The sequence below is a fragment of the Mustela lutreola genome, chromosome 4 (genome assembly GCF_030435805.1).
Source record: "Mustela lutreola isolate mMusLut2 chromosome 4, mMusLut2.pri, whole genome shotgun sequence".
Lineage (NCBI taxonomy): Eukaryota > Metazoa > Chordata > Mammalia > Carnivora > Mustelidae > Mustela > Mustela lutreola.
Genome location: NC_081293.1, coordinates 184827851 through 184841754, shown reverse-complemented (window position 1 = coordinate 184841754; position 13904 = coordinate 184827851). Strand labels below are relative to the sequence as shown.

At 49.6% G+C, this 13904-nt stretch overlaps 1 protein-coding gene across 3 annotated transcripts in view; it reads left to right on the top strand.

Annotated features, from left to right (window-relative positions):
* WDR91 (WD repeat domain 91) overlaps positions 1-13904 on the top strand; it is a 31698-nt gene that overhangs the window by 12128 nt on the left and 5666 nt on the right. For all 3 annotated transcript variants that reach the window (XM_059171918.1, XM_059171917.1, XM_059171919.1), the window contains 5 exons: positions 7195-7350; positions 8741-8934; positions 9705-9855; positions 11320-11414; positions 11571-11739. In XM_059171918.1, coding sequence (XP_059027901.1) covers positions 7195-7350; positions 8741-8934; positions 9705-9855; positions 11320-11414; positions 11571-11739 — 765 coding nt within the window. The remainder of the gene's footprint in view (positions 1-7194; positions 7351-8740; positions 8935-9704; positions 9856-11319; positions 11415-11570; positions 11740-13904) is intronic.

The following is a 13904-nucleotide window of genomic DNA, read 5'->3' as shown; positions in this document are numbered from 1 at the left end:
TCTAAAGCAGTGTGTCGAAAAGGAATAAGTTAGAGTTACTTCCGAGTCAGTCAGTGCGTTGTTTTTATAAGCTGGGATTTACTGATTCCGCAAAGGCCTCTGGCTATTTTTCACTTTGATAGACACTGGCAAGGGAATTTCTTTTATGCTAGTTCATGTCCAAAACAGCCCCCGGGTCCCACTGAGGACTCTTCCTGGCAGAGTGGGTCAGAATTCATGGCTTTCAGCAGTGCCTTCCAGAGTGAAAGTTTAACAGACCCACAGTCATGCTTCCTTGCTTGGCCGAGGATCCTTGCTCTTTTAATGTATTTTATTCGTTACAGATAAAGGCAGTCATCATAATTGCTGTCTTCCTCTCCCGCCACCCTTGGCTCGGGAACCGTTAGAAGTGACGCAGCAGTTTGGGGCTGCTCCCTGCAGCCGGGAAGCGGGGCGTCTGCCCCAGGGCTGGCAGGGCTATTTTGCTGCTGAAGTGCAGATGCTGAGCAGGACACTGGGGAGGGAAGAGTGTGGGCTTCAGAGGCAGGTGATGTCCTTTCAACTGCGGCCCCTTGTTGAGCGTCCTTGCTCAGATGGCTAAAAGTCACCCTGATTTGCTTGGGACGATACAGACACGTCTTGCCTGGGGGAGACTTCATGGAACTGACAGACTATGCGTGCCCAGTACACTGTAGCAGCGGGTGGTCTTAGCAAGGGCACTGGCCTTCCTGGGTCCCCGCCTCAGCTCGGAGACCCTAGGTCCAGCCACGCTAAAGGATTCTCACCTGGCATTCAGGAGGCCTGCAGCCATCAGAGAGGCATCCTGGTGATGCCCAGGGCTGGTTTTCTGAATTCCAGTTCTGTGGAATGTGGCTGAGTAAGTTTTGCCATTTGCTCTGGAGATCCCTGTCATAGTTCAATATTTTCTAAGTGTAATAGATCATGGATGGGGTGCTCAGGCTCTTGAAAAATGCATGAAATTGTGAAATTCAATTTCATTGACTTAAAATGAAAGAAAACCCGAGGATGGGTTCTTTGGGGTTAACTCCGCGGCCTTGTTCTTTATGTGTTCAGGAGCTAAGTGTCACATGATGAGATGGGAATGGGATTGGAACTTGTTGTGTAGCTCATGTTCAAGGGGTGAGGGTAAGAATGTCGTTCACAGCAAGCAGTCCCTGTCTCTAAATATATTCCAACAGAACTTGGGTCACAGTGAGGTATGTTAACAGAGTAGAGGTAGCTCTCTGTCCATTTCATGGAAAGGGAAATGGGACAATAGATGTCTGCCATCTGAAAAATTGGGTCACTTGCAATTTTATTAATTTGTAGGACTCCACATTGATGTTTCAATTCTGAAAATAACTAGTATATTTGAGGTTCAGGAAATTCAGAACTTTATAGTTGGAGGAAGCTTAAAGATCATTTTGCCCCCTCACTTCTATTTTGTAGAGGAGCATATCCTTTGATTGCCTCCTGTGATGTGGAGCTCACTACTTGCTAGTGTGAGGATATTTTCCTGTTAGAAAGCTGTTTGTAGAAACCGCTATAGTTTTCACTTGCTGATCTTAGCTTTGCCCATCGAGCTACATAAAGGAAGACTTTTTGTTAGGACGCTTCCTATCTTTCCATGCTGAGTACTCTCGGTTCATTCTTCCCTCTCCCCTCCACTGGTTTCCCTTATGGTGTGATTTCTACACCACTCACCATCCTGCTCTCCCTCCTCTGGGGTACCTTCTAATTTTTTAATTCTTCTGTCACAGTTAACCCACCAAATTTGAGTGTATAATTTGAGATGCTCTCTTACCAATACCAAATGCAGTTAGTTGTATGATTACTTCTTGTGATTTTAATAATACATTGGTTTTAACTTTTTAATGGCATTGGCTTTATAATGAGTTACCTTGCTTTGTTAGTGCCTATGAAGCACACTCTTTTTTTCACTTCTGACACAACAGAGCTCTCTTTCTTTATTATTAATGAAGAAACAAAAGAAAAACATAGGCTGTGTTATTACATTAACAATAAATAAAATAATCAGGCTTTCCTGTTTTAAATATTATTTATATATAACATTGTACATTTCAGTCAGGTCAGCATTTTGCCCACTTGTGATGGGTCGTCACAACTGTTGGTCATTGCTCCTGAAATGTTTATGCTATTATACGTGCCACAATATATGGCTGGCACACTCTGGGTTTTATAGGACTCTGGAGGCAAGACTTAAGAAACAAATGGAAGTGACTCGAAACCACAGCTCCCAAGCTCCTTTGGGATCTCTGTTAGGATAGTGCCTGAGGGCACCTGCGCTGCCGGTGACCCAGCCTGAGCTTGCACTCCATCCTTCCTGCCAGCCTTATGATGCCGCGCCTTTCACTCCCACTCAGGAAGCTATAGGGCTGCCGGTTATTATAGAGATAACCTTTAATTGGCTGCAATGTAAGGAAAGCAAACTGCATTTTTAACTCCTATCAAAGTACTTCGTAGTGGGGCTGCTTCCATGGATTTTAACAGGGCGGAGGAAGAGGGAGCCCTCTTCCATGACTTCTGTTCTATAATTTTAAGTGTGACAAGGCCCTGTCTTCAGGCGAGACCAGATTGCTGGAACTTGTTTCCTGCCCCATCTGGATCACTGCCTGGTAAACTCTATTCAGGCCACTGAAAATTAATTTTTCTCTCTCTCTAGAAAGAAAGGCAAAGTGAATGATAAAACACAGGTTAAAATATTTGTCCTGAACTGTAGGAGACAGGTAGATACAGTAGAGTATGACAATGTAATTTGGACATTTGGAATGTTATGTGAATCTGGTAGTTACGACTTTTATGAGGTTTGCTTTCAAAACTCTGACTTAACAGTATTACCACAGTAAACATTTATTTGAGTACAGTTGTAGCTAGACATAAGTTTACCTTAACCTACTTACTCATAGTGTTCCGTGGAGAGCTGCTTTCATCAGCATTATCGTTTTTTGTTCTTTTCACCTTTCTTGAGTAAATAACGAGATGAGGCTGAGGGAGAAGCTCTCTCTAAGCAGAATCTCATAGGCCACATGGAGGGCCCTGGTTATCTGGGCATAAACTACCCTCGCATTATCAAGGCAGTTTTTCAGCTCATTTTGGTGCCTTTTGTTAACACCTGTTCGAATTTTCATTTTGGGGGGTGGTCCAGCCCTTACCCAAGGACTTACTAGAAACTTCCTTGCCATCTTGACTTGAAGAGAAGCTCTGCCTTTGTCCTTCTTCATGTTGTATTTCCTGTCCTGGCTGGGGAAGTGCAACGAGTGACTTGTGTGTCAGCTAGAGGGATTTCAAGTCCGTCCCATACCCCTCTCTTCCATCAGTACGGGCCCATTGAGGGCCTTAGCACTGAAAAGGGAAGAGACGCCATCTCTCAGGTGTAGCAGGTGGGCAGGGGAAGGAGCGTGTGCCACCGAGTGCCTGTCTGCCCTCTGTGGCATTCCCCACGCTCAGGGCCCAGGCTGGATTCCCCTGCGGTCCACGTACTTCCAGGGCATGAATGTAATATTGTAGGGATCCTTTTCCCTTTTCTTCTCCAGTGTCCAGTGTCAAGATCTCCTGCTCAGGCTGATAAATCTATCACAACTGCATTGTAGTTGGTCCAGGCTTTTTGAGACTTCCTCACTTGCCTGGGTCCCATTATTTTGGAAAGTGGCTGCCCACCCGGGAAAGTGGTCTTCCTTCTCTTCCCCACTGTGCTCCTAGCTGGCTGTGGAGTTGCCGGAGCCAAATTTAATCCGAAAACATAGCCTCTACTACTGTTGGGTTGTTTGTTTGTTTGTTCGTCTTTTCTATTAGAATATGAGAGTTTTTAGAGATGTATTGTGGAATTATTCTTTTTTTTTTTTTGAGTCCTCTTTTTCTCTTGGTAAAGTTTTGTCATTTTATCTTTTAAAAAGCTGGCCATTAATTTTATTGCTCATTTATATTGTCCTTTTACTCTCTATTTCATTAATCTTTATTCTGATCTTTATAACTTTGGGCTTCACTTGTTTTTCTTGTTTCTTGAGGAAGTTGTTCATTTGAAATCTTTCCCTTTTCTTGATGGAGGCATGTACTGGTATGAATTTCCCTCTTCGAACTGCACTTGCTGCATCTTACCAGATTTGGTGTGCTGTGTTTACGTTTTCATTGGTCTCAGGGTATGTTTTGGTTTCTCTTTCTGATTTCTGCTCTGATCCATTGGTTGTTCAGAAACATGTTGTTTGATCTCCACATACTTGTGAATTTTTAGATTTTCTTCTTATGATTGAGTTGTAGTTTGATATGATTGTGATGCCTGATATGTTTCCAGTCTTTTCAAGTTTATTAAGCCTTGTTTGGTGGCCTAACATGTGATCTATCCTGGAAATGTTCCGTGTGCTTGCGAAGAATGTATATTCTGCTGCTTTTGGGTGGAATGTTTTGTGTCGTTTTTAGGTTCTTCTAGTGTAAAAAGTAGTTCAAGCACAGTGTTTCCTTATTGACTTTCTGTCTGGATGGTCTCTCCATCGTTCAAAGTAGGGTATTGGAGTCCCTATTAGTGCATTGCTGCCTGTTTCTCCTTGGTATTTGCTGGGTGTGTTTAGGCGCTCCTGTGTCAGGTGCGTAAATACTTTCAAGTGTCATATCCTCTTACTTCTTACATAATGACCTTCTTTGTTTCTTATCATAGTCTTTGGCTTAAAGTCTATTACGTCTGATACACATATAGCTAAGCCTGGGGAAGTCTTCGGTCTGATTTTCCCTCCTCTTTAGAGATATGGGGAGGAATCAGTGGATTCCTAAAATGAGGGCCAGCACTAGTTTCAAGACCTCCTTGTATATCTTGACCAACTGTTACTTCTGGGTATGTTAGAGAAGTCTTCTTGGACTTTCTAAAACTGTGGAACCTCTTCAGTGTTCCATGAACCATGGGTTATTTCTCAGAAATGGCCGGAAGTACTGTGAGAAGGGCCTTGTCTTTGTTATTTAGTTCTGGGAACATGACATTTTTTCTTTTGTGTTCATCGTCACTTTCTTCTCTGTGCTCTTTTCATGCTGTTGCTTTCATCAGGTTTCTTGGGACATGGGGTTTGCTGTCAGATTTGGGTGGGAATTCCACCTCCGTCCAGCTCTCCCTGTGTGACCAGTAACCTAACCCAAGCCTGACTTCCTCCTGTTAAAATAACGTCCTCCTCTTTAAGGGAACATTTGTAAAGTTCTTAGCATGGTGCCTTGTATATGGTCAGCATTCAATGAATAATCTATTTTGGTGCATTATTGTTGTGGGGTTTTGTTTGTTTGTTTGTTTGTTTTTAGTTTATTTCTTTTATCTTGACTTTTAGTTTGTATCTTTTATCTTGAACCCACTTCTCCTAAAATAAGCCAGAATATAGAGCATCAAATACTTTCCCTAGAAGAAACCTCTGTTACAAGCATAAGTGGATACCCCTGAGATCACCTCAGTCAGAAAAACAGAAATAACCAGGGGCGCCTGGGTGGCTCAGTGGGTTAAGCCACTGCCTTCGGCTCAGGTCATGATCTCAGGGTCCTGCATCGAGCTCTCTGCTCGGCAGGGAGCCTGCTTCCTCCTCTCTCTCTCTCTCTCTGCCTACATGTGATCTCTCTCTGTCAAATAAATAAATAAAATCTTTAAAAAAAAAAAAAAAAGAAAAACAGAAATAACCAGTACCGTGAAGTCAGCTACAGTTAGGCTCCATGTGAACTCATAGTCCTTTAAAATTTCCTTTTCAACTCTTCCCATGACTCCAGGGTCCCAAGGAATCTGTGCTAATCATGTTAAGTTGTGTAATATTAACATAAAAACTAGAAAGTAGAATGGGTGGAAAGCAACAAGCACACTTCGGTTGAGTTCTCTTGACTTAGGTCTTGTGTGCAAGTGACTTGCCGAGAGGTTGGTCTCAAACCTGAGTGGCAGTTGGCATCCAGATCCTTTGGCTGAGAGTTGTAAAATGAGGAGGGAGGGGACCACCACAGTTTGTGGGAATAAGGTTGGAAACAGCCCAGCCAGATACTCTGGAAGGATGAGGTGACATCTTTTAAAAAGGCTCTAGGGGCTCCTGGGTGGCTCAGTCACTTGAGCGTCAGACTCTTGATTTTGGCTCAGGTTGTGATATCAAGGTCGTGGGATCAAGCCCCAAGTCGGGCTCTGTGCTCATAGGGAGTCTCCTTGGGATTCTTTCTCTCCCTCTGCCCCTCTCCCTATACTCACTCTCTCTCATAAATGCATCTTTAGGGGCCCCTGGCTGGCTCAGCTGGTTAAGTGACGGCCTTCAGCTCAGGTCATGATCCCAGGTTCTTGGGATCAGTCCCGAGTTGGGCTCCCTGCTCAGTGGGAAGCCTGCTTTTCCCTCTGCCACTCCCCTGCTTGTGTTCTCTCTCTCATTGTATCTCTCTGTGAAAAAAAAAAAAAAAAAAAAAAAAAAAACCTTAAAAAAAAAGAATAAATAAATACATCTTTTAAAAAAATTAAAAATAAAAAGTCTCTAGATTAAGAATCTCTCCATGGAAGTGGGTGGGGGTTATTGAATTCATCTGCTGTAACTTGCTCACCTTTATCACTCCTGCCATGAAACGGAGCCTTTCCCACCTTGCTCAGAGGTCCTTGAATTTCCAGTAATTTCTGTTAAGAATTTCTGGTTGCCTAGTAATCATTTCCAAATGCCTCAGTATTTGTTAACATCAGCTGGCTTAGTCATATACTTGGCCCAAATAAGAGAGGATAATGTGTTCCTCTGTGGCTCTGGAGAGGTGACTATATGTTGCATAATTATTTTTTTGTATTGCCTAAACACTGAGTTGCCTGTAGCCATTTTTGACACTTAGCGAGGGGCCTGACCCCTCTCGTAGTCATTGCTCAGTAGGCACAGGTCTCCTGCCCCCTTAGCTAGAGTTAATTGTTCTGGTTAGATGAAGGAGGTGGTGGGTGGGTGGGTGGGTGTGTGTGTGCGTGCGCGCGCACGCGCAGGTGAAGGGTGGCAGGCTGAGGAGTGCTGCTGCCCTACCTCTTAGATCAGAGGAGGGGAGACCAAAAAGGAGGGGTCCAGTCTGCTCATGTTCCACTCTGGACTTTGCCCCGAGGCCGAGAGGCCCAGGAGCTGTGGGGTAGAGAAGCTTCCCCCTCCCTTGGCTTCTGCCTCTGCCCCTCCCCGGCTGAGGGGTCATGGCCTGGACTCCAGCAGGAAGCCGCCCTTCACCGCCCAGTGTCTCGCTGTCTAGACCGCCAAGGGAAAGGATGCGGCATGCGGGCCCAAAGACGGGAAGAGCCTCTTTGGCGGGCTGGCGTCCGGGGAGTCCAGCTGGTCACAGCACCGGCAGCGGCGCCTGCAGGATCACGGCAAGGAGAGGAAGGAGCTCTTCTCTATGACTTTGCAGGTATGGCTGGGTCTTGGCGGGGCTGCCCTTGGGGGCCGTGGCTCTCGGTGGAGGGGTGCAGGGCCTGCAAGTACCCCTCCCACTTTCCGTGTAATGCTGTTTGTGGGTCACAGATTCTATGAGGCTTGGCCAGAGAGACCTGCTTCCCTTGCCTTCACCCAGAATCACCCAGCCTTGCTTGGTCACAGGGTGCCTTCCTCCTGCGTCCCCTGCTGGAGATGCTGCCCTGACGTGCGGTGTCGTGCTGAAGCCAGGCACTCGTGCTCGTGGTGCTGAGCCTGGGGACTCCCCTCTCCCCTAAAAATGGGATGGGGGTCTACCCTTCCTGGCAGTAAAGCTGCTTCTCTCTCTGTCACCTGCTCCGGATTGAAGTGAAACACCAAGGGATTTGCCAGTGATGTCACCTGCCTGACCACTTATCCTCTGTCTGGGGCTCCTGGCTGATGTCAGAAGCGCTGCTGCCGCTCCCCAGCCCTGTGTGTGCCAGCGGTGTAGACCCTCGTGGCTCTGACCTCAGATGGTCCTGTTCTGACCCCATCCGGTTAGAGACATGAGCTCAGCTTCTCCCAGAAGGCGCCTTTCTGAGCTTGAGGTCTCTCTCCCTCTCTAACATTTTTGCTGTAGAGCTGTGCTTCTGTGATGCGAGGAGCACTTTGAAGAGCCTCAAGGGCCTTGGGGGTTGCGGAGGCTGCCCTGGCCTGTGCCCCCTGGCCCGGGTTATGTCAGGGGGAATAGTAGTAGTCGTGGGGGTCAACCCCCAGCCAACACTGGGGAGGCAGAGAGGGTGTGTGGGGTGCCTGTGGGGGCCTGACCTTGTTCCGGCTCTGCAGCTGTCCTCGTGTCTGCATCCTTATGTCTGGCCAGTCGCCTCGGTTTCATGGGAGGGTGGGGCGAGGCTTCGCATCCAGCTCTGGACCTTGGGCAGCATATTTAACCTTCTGCTTTCAGTCTTAATTTCCACAGTTATCAGATGGGCTTGATAATAGAATCCCAGATGGTTTGGGGCAGGATTAAATGATTGAATCAAATGTAGTTATATAGCGCCTGGCCCTTACTGGGTTCTCACTGATTTTTATTGTCAGCCTGTCCTGCATCATGTCAGCTGTGACAGGACGAGGGTGCCCGCGGCCCTGGACTCCCTTAGCAGGGCCTGTGAGAGGGGGAAGGTCTCTAGACAGGGGCCGCTAACAGGAATCTGCTTCTCCTAGGACAAGCTGGTGCTGCTCTTAGCGTCCAGAGCTCTTTCTTCTAGAGCCTGTGGCCCCTCAGAGCCTCCCCCAGCATGCTGTGGCCTGGCATCCTAGCTGTCCTGCAGCAGGTCCCCAGATGTGAAGGGCTGGGACCGGGCAGACCCCTCACAGCTGACTTGTCCCCATTTTTCTTATCATAGAGCGCAGAGAAGAAGGCTGAGGCTAGTGGCCCAGAGGCTGAGCCCTGCCCCGAGCCCCACGTGGAGGCACTGGAGACGCTGACGCGGGCTTCTGCAGCAGGTGCCGAGGGCGGAGGGGTCCGCCCCGAGCAGCCGTTCATTGTGCTGGGGCAGGAGGAGTACGGGGAGCACCACTCCTCCATCATGCACTGCAGGTGGGCTCGGGTCTGGGGGCCCGGGGGAGGCCCTGGCAGGGAAAGTGCTGGCGGGGCTGGCTCCCTGGGAGGCCTGGCTTGTCAGGCTGTGCATGTGATGGTGTGGCAGCAAGGAGGTCTCTCCGGGGGGATGGTCCCTGATGGACCACGGTCATCCCTCCAGAGTCGGAGGAGGGCTGCACAGCTGCTCTTGGCCTGGGTAGCCTCTCTGTCCTTTCTCACTATGGAACTCTGAGTTTTATTTTTAGTTTTAGTTTTATCTGAACTCCCTGAGACTTCATTTTAATTTGCTTTATGTTGTTTTATATATATGATTTGTGTGTGTGTGTATACATATATATAATTTTCTATATGTTTTGTTGTTTTACTTTTCAGTAAACCTTCACCATGTACAAGTTTTTAGTCACACATGGTGAAAGCATGAGCTCTGTGAGGCCTTGTGGACTGTGGTTTGGGGAGAGTGAGGGGCTCCCTGCCGCAGGACTGTGGCTCTGGAGTCCCCCGGGAGGCGCAGCTGCCCGGGCACAGGGCACCTCGCCGCTGCTCTGTCTTCACTGCTTCCCCCAGGGCTCAGCACAGAGTAGGTTCTTGCTAAGTCGTTCTTGACCGGTGACTGAATGAATACTTCTAGAAAGAGTCCATGCCCATCCTTGGAGTGTAGGCAGTTTGGGGAGCAGTTGAGAAGTCAGCAGGGCCATGTTCTGGGCTCCAGCTGACGAGGACGGTGGGCTCAGGCAGGGAGGTAACAGCCTCCTTCTCTCCCGTCTTAGAGTGGACTGCTCGGGGAGGAGGGTCGCCAGCTTGGATGTAGACGGGGTCATCAAAGTGTGGTCCTTCAACCCCATCATGCAGACCAAAGCGTCCTCCATTTCCAAGTCGCCGCTGCTGTCTCTAGAATGGGCCACCAAGCGGGACAGGCTGGTGAGTGACGCCTGCCTTGTTGCGTCTAAGTGAGGAGCACCCGAGGCCACCCCCTGGCGTCTGGCCCCACAGGCTCAGCTGAGGCAGCCAAACCACCCCTCCCTTCTCTGCTACTGGGGTTTGGGGGGACACGCATCCAGACTGTCCTGGCAGGGGGGTTTGGTGGCGAGTGCTTCTTCCTCTCGGCCCAGGGAGACACCAGCTTGCCTCCCATTCTCCCCCATCAGCTCCCGTCATCTGTCCAGTTTCTGACAAGCCACCGCGAACGTTCTCAGCTTCTCAGCCGCCCCTCCCCCTGCTGAGACCCCGCCCCGTGGCAGGCTCCCGGGGTAACAGCTTAGGCTGGTGGGGGTAGTGTCCTGTTCAGGGTCCCCACAAGTGCTGTTAGTACAGTGTTCTTCCTTTTGGACTTTACTGTTTGGGAGAGGATTTGTAGTTTAGGAGGTAAAGTTGATTTATAGTGTTTTCTTTAACTGTGTTCCATTTCGAGGAGATCATACAAGGCAGCCCAAGGGGCAAACCTCATTGGCAATGTTTTGTTTTTGTTTTTGTTTTTTCAATAGTTTTTGACAACCTGCAGAATTTATCTTTATGATACTAGGATCTCAGAACTTACCCTTTACACGTATTAATCTGCCAGTGTTAATTTGAGCTCAGTATGTTGGTAATATTCCTGGGGGATATCCTCGAACCTGCTTCTGGCGCTTTCTTTTGGCAGTACCAGTTACTATCTTTGAAGCTTTTTACCCAGTAAATCACAAATGCCTGGAGACAAGGATATCCTTTTCTACTTTTTCTGGAGGCCGTAACAGGCCCAGAGCCAGAGCTGTCCCCAGAACATGTCACTGGGGCAGGGGCCAGTACCCAGGGAGGTGTGGCAGGTAGAGGAGGAGCAAGAAGAGAGGACGGGAACTGCTGGGATTGAAAACTGGCAGAAAGGGAGGGAAGGTCGGGGCTTCATTTAATCAACACATTTCCAGGTGTATCTGAGACGATACTTCTCTCCCAGTCCATAGATTTCTTTTGAAGTTTTGCTTCTGTTCAAGGTCACCTCTGATGGCTTCATGTCATTTTATTTTTTTAAGATTATATTTATTTATTTATTTGACAGAGAGAGAGAGAGTGAGAGCCCAAACACAAGCAGGGGGAGTGGGAGAGGGAGAAGCAGGCTTCCTGCTGAGCAGGGAGCCTGATGCAGGACTCGATCCCAGGACCCTGGGATCATGACTTGAGCTGAAGGCAGATGCTTAACAACTGAGCCACCCAGGTCCCCCTCTTCATGTAATTTTTGAATGAGGTCCGTGTTAGCCAGATTTCTCCCGAGTGTGTGGAGGTGGGTGGAGGCGGGGCCTCACCCTGTAGCTGCCCAGACCTGCACCTCACAGGAGCGGGCCTGGCCCCGCAGTGGTCCTCCCCGACTGGGCCTGAGCTGTCCTTTGCATCCCCCGCCCCTTCTGCTTCTAGCTCTTGCTGGGCAGTGGTGTGGGGACGGTGCGTCTTTATGACACAGAAGCTAAGAAGAATCTCTGTGAGATCAACATCAATGACGATATGCCCAGGTGAGTGGGAGGCCGCGGCCCACACCCACCGTGCTCTGCGGGGCTGGTTCTGCGCTGGGCCTTCTGCCCCATCCCTGTAGCAGGACCCGCCTCAGAGCTGAAGCCTGACTTCTCTGGGGGAGGCGCAATGCTGACCCGGCCCCACGTGTATTGCAGAATCCTGTCGCTTGCCTGCAGCCCCAACGGGGCCTCTTTCGTCTGTTCGGCCGCCGCTCCGAGCCTCGCTGCCCAGGGGGACTTCTCGGCTCCAGATCTTGGCAGCAAGGGTACTAACCAGGTTCCCGGCAAGCTGCTGCTGTGGGACACGAAAACCATGAAGCAACAGGTGCCAGCCCTGCCCCTGGGGATCTCCTCGCGGGTCTGTGTGGGGTCGCGCTCCTGGGGTAGCCCTGTGTGTCAGCTTCCTGGTCTTTCTGATGAGCCTCGTCCTTTCTTTGCTTTGGTCTCCTCAGATTTCAGTAGGTGAAGCAGGTTCAGAGTCGAAGGGTTGGAAAGTAGTCACACTGCAGCTAGGCCGGCTGCTGGCAATTGTAGTCATCCAGCATCAGGCCACAGACGTAGAAGTCCCACCCAGCCTATCAGAGGGTGCTTGTGGTTTATTAAGAATTTTTTTTTTTTTTTAAAATATTTTTATTTTTATTTTTATTTTTTTTTTTAGATTTTATTTATTTATTTGACAGAGAGAAATCACAAGTAGATGGAGAGGCAGGCAGAGAGAGAGAGGGAAGCAGGCTCCCTGCTGAGCAGAGAGCCCGATGCGGGCCTCGATCCCAGGACCCTGAGATCATGACCTGAGCCGAAGGCAGCGGCTTAACCCACTGAGCCACCCAGGCGCCCTTATTAAGAATTTTTTAAATTTAATTTTGTTTATATTGAAAGGCTTTAAAAATTTTTTTTTTTTTTTTTTTTTCAGCAGTTCTGGTTCACATCCAAATTGGGAGGAGGGTCCAGAGATCTCCCATTGACCCCCTGCTCCCACCCCCTGCTTAGCAGAGCGGCACTCTCTTTATAACAGAGGCCCCCCACGCTCCCAATCTGCCTTCGGGCCCAGTCTTCGTGTTGCACGCTGTCTAGGTCCCGACAAATGGATGAGGACCATTATGGTACCACACGGGCCATTTTCACTAAAAGCAGCCTGAAGGTCCTGTGTGCTCCTGTTCCTCCCCTCCACCCCTCAGACCTTGGCACCCTCCCATCTCTCTAGTGTCTCCATAGTTTTGCTTTCTCCATCACATCGTGTAGTCAAGATCTCACTGTGTGGTTCCATTGGCTTCTTCACTTTGTCTTATGCAGTCAAACAGCTTGTTTTTTGGGAGACAAGTGGAGTCTCTGACTCCCTGTTAATGTAGTGATGCATAAAGGTGCCAACAGCAGCCGGAAGGAGTGGGGACTCATGCAAGTTCCTGGGAAGTGACAGCCGGGCGAAAGCTGCCTTAGGAGCCGAGGACTACCCACCCACCGTGGCAGGTGCTTGCCGCAGTGACCCTAAGCGCCCAGAGAGAGAGATGAGGTGTAAATGCACACATTTAGAAGGCACTGATGTTTCTTACTGAAATTAGTTTCGGGGCGCAAATGTGGTGTGGCCCCTCCATTCGACAGCCGGATTCCCAAGGCCACTGGACGCCGGGAAGTGTCCCTATCCTGTAGATGGGCCTTTTGTGCCTCCCTGTACCTGCCTGTAGAGATGGGGTGCATCCCCCTCTGGGGGTCTCCCCGGGGCACAGGGGTCAGGGCCACCCTGGAATTCTTGCCCACCGTGCCCCGCCACGTCTGTCCTCCTGAGTTTCCTTGTCTCGGCAAATGTGCCGCACTGTGAAACTGCGCGCCCTTCTGGAGCCACTCTCCTCCCTCACCCTGCAGAGCCCGTGGGCAGACACCATCCGCTCCACCTGCAAACCGTTTCCGTTCTGCCCACTTCTCTGCGCTTCCAGGGACAAGCCCTAGACTGGGTCTCAAGTGCCCCTCGTAGGATGCTGCACGACCTCCTGCGGTGGGCCCTGACCTGCTGCAGGAACGACAGACCCTGGAGCCTGTTCCTCCAGACTTCTGGTCCACACCCCCGCAGGGCCCCTGCCATCAGCCCTCCCCACTGCCCCAGCCTCCAAGTGTGTTCTGCAGGTACAGGCCCTCCCTGGGCGCTGTCCCCTGCATGCTGTCCCCTCCCAGTCGTGGTGTTCTCCCCGCCCGGCCCAGCACACATCTGTCCTGCAGCCCCTCTCGCTGCTGGCCCTCGTACAGCTTAGTTAGACCCTTCATCTTTCTCTTTGCCTCGAAGCCACTTAGAGTAGTTTTATGTTTCCTTGTTATCTTTAAAGTTTTAATGAAATACTGAGTACATACAAAAGAATCTTGCAATCAGAGGTGTGCAGTATAGTGGGAAGAGAAGCCGTCACATGAGCACCTAGGTACGGTCATGGTTGGAAACTGGAAACTTCCCGCACTTTCCATGCTCTCATGTGCCCCTCTGAATCTTGGTCCTCTTTCCCTTTT